General features: G+C 59.1%; 1 protein-coding gene across 1 annotated transcript in view; it reads right to left on the reverse strand.

Moving 5' to 3' along the window:
* Nucleotides 1-215: 215 nt before the first annotated feature.
* MCF2L (MCF.2 cell line derived transforming sequence like) overlaps nucleotides 216-1,593 on the reverse strand; it is a 78,446-nt gene continuing 77,068 nt past the window's right edge. The window contains exons 30-32 of the mRNA XM_023519196.1: nucleotides 766-878; nucleotides 590-693; nucleotides 216-481 (exon numbers count right to left, since the gene is read on the reverse strand). Coding sequence (XP_023374964.1) covers nucleotides 396-481; nucleotides 590-693; nucleotides 766-878 — 303 coding nt within the window. The 3' untranslated portion in view covers nucleotides 216-395. The remainder of the gene's footprint in view (nucleotides 482-589; nucleotides 694-765; nucleotides 879-1,593) is intronic.

A 1,593-nucleotide genomic window follows, 5' to 3' on the forward strand; every position in this document is an offset into this window, starting at 1 on the left:
AAAAAAAAACCCTAAAACTTGTGAAAGACGAGAGTCCCCTCTCCCTTCGGGCTGCTGGTCTCTTGGAAACAGCTCCGGTAGTCTTTCTCACCAGCTAGGCTGAGCACAGAAGTCCAGAGGCCTGCTTGCCTATGGCCCCCTCTGTCCACTCCAGATCTTCTAAGGAAACTTCTGTGCACTGGATCTTCCCATGGACCTAGCCTCTGCTCTGGAGAGTCTAGTGTCTGGCCCTGGCCCCAGCCGCCTTTGTGGCTCATGTGGGGCGATTAGGGTCCTCCCTTTTAGGACATCTTAGAGCACTGTCCTCTCACCAAACTAAGCAAGCCCAAGAGAAAGAAAACGTAGGGGTTCGCATGTTGGTCTCCTGCACTGCGGCCTGATTGTCCACAGCCGGCCTAGCCCTGTAGGTCAGCGAAGGGGGCCTGGCCACTGTCACTGCAGCTTGAGGAGTTGCTTAGCACGGCCGACCCCGGGCTGGACTCTGCGGGGAGACCAGGTAGACACGGTGCGGCGTTGGCTGCTTCCTCGACACTGGAGCCCTCTCCTCAAACAGGCCCAGGGCATGGCTGGGGCAGAGCCCGAGCCTTACCTGAGCTGCTCAGGCACTGGGTCGAGCTGGATTTGCCAAGAGGGGCAGACAGGCTGCTGGCCGGCACCCAGCCCTCCTTGCCTGTGCTCGGGTCCCGGACAAACCTGCAATGGGTGGCGGTTAGCCGGCCACCACGTGCCGTGGGGCTGAGGCACGGGCTCACACGGGCATCTTACCACCGGCCTTCGTCACCCTCCTGGATCAGCTCCACTGTGTTCCCGCTCCTCACAGCCAGGGTGTCAGGGCCGCCCTCCTCATGGCCCACCACAACCGCGTGTGTGCCCAGAACCTAGCAGTAGGCAGAGGGACACAGGTGCCAGTGCATCAGCATGCACCTCTCACAGCAGCAGGCAAGTGGGGTGTCTGCATGGCCAGTGGCTGTGGCACAGGCATGATATCTGGGGGACTTCAGACCACCGAATAGCAAGAGGGATGTAAAATGCCTCGGAGCTTCTGGTGAATCTCTACACTTAACTTGGAAAGGTCCCCAGTCCTAAGGGTGCCCACCTCACGTCATGACATGCCAACCTAAAATGAGCCAACCTCCTGGATTCTTGCTGGTCTCCAAGCAGACTCCTTGCCCCAGGCCCTTTGGACTTGCAGCACCACCCTCCCCTTGGTGCTGTTCTCTTCTTTCACTAGCACCATGAGACTTCCTCTTCCCTGTTTACCTTCCTGGTGCTATCCTCCCCCAACATGCCACATGTCCCACTATGTCTCACTAAGTCCCCTCTGAGGGTAGAGACTCATGTGTTTTGTCCCCACTTTGTCCCTAGTGCCTAGAGCTAGGCCTGCACAGATGTGGGGAAGCAGGTTTGTGGGATGCAGAGGCTGAGCTGTAGAAGCTGCCCCAATGGCAGAGGGAATGACCCCTGGGAACCAGGCCCTGATCCCTGCGTCCAGCCTGCCCATGTGCCCTGAGAGCCCTCCTGCACCTGCTGCACTGGCCCCCAGAGCCTCCCAGATGTGTCCATGGTCCAGGCCCAGTATGGGCTGGCCAATAG

Source organism: Otolemur garnettii, unplaced genomic scaffold (genome assembly GCF_000181295.1).
Source record: "Otolemur garnettii isolate 467f Iridium unplaced genomic scaffold, OtoGar3 scaffold00161, whole genome shotgun sequence".
NCBI lineage: Eukaryota > Metazoa > Chordata > Mammalia > Primates > Galagidae > Otolemur > Otolemur garnettii.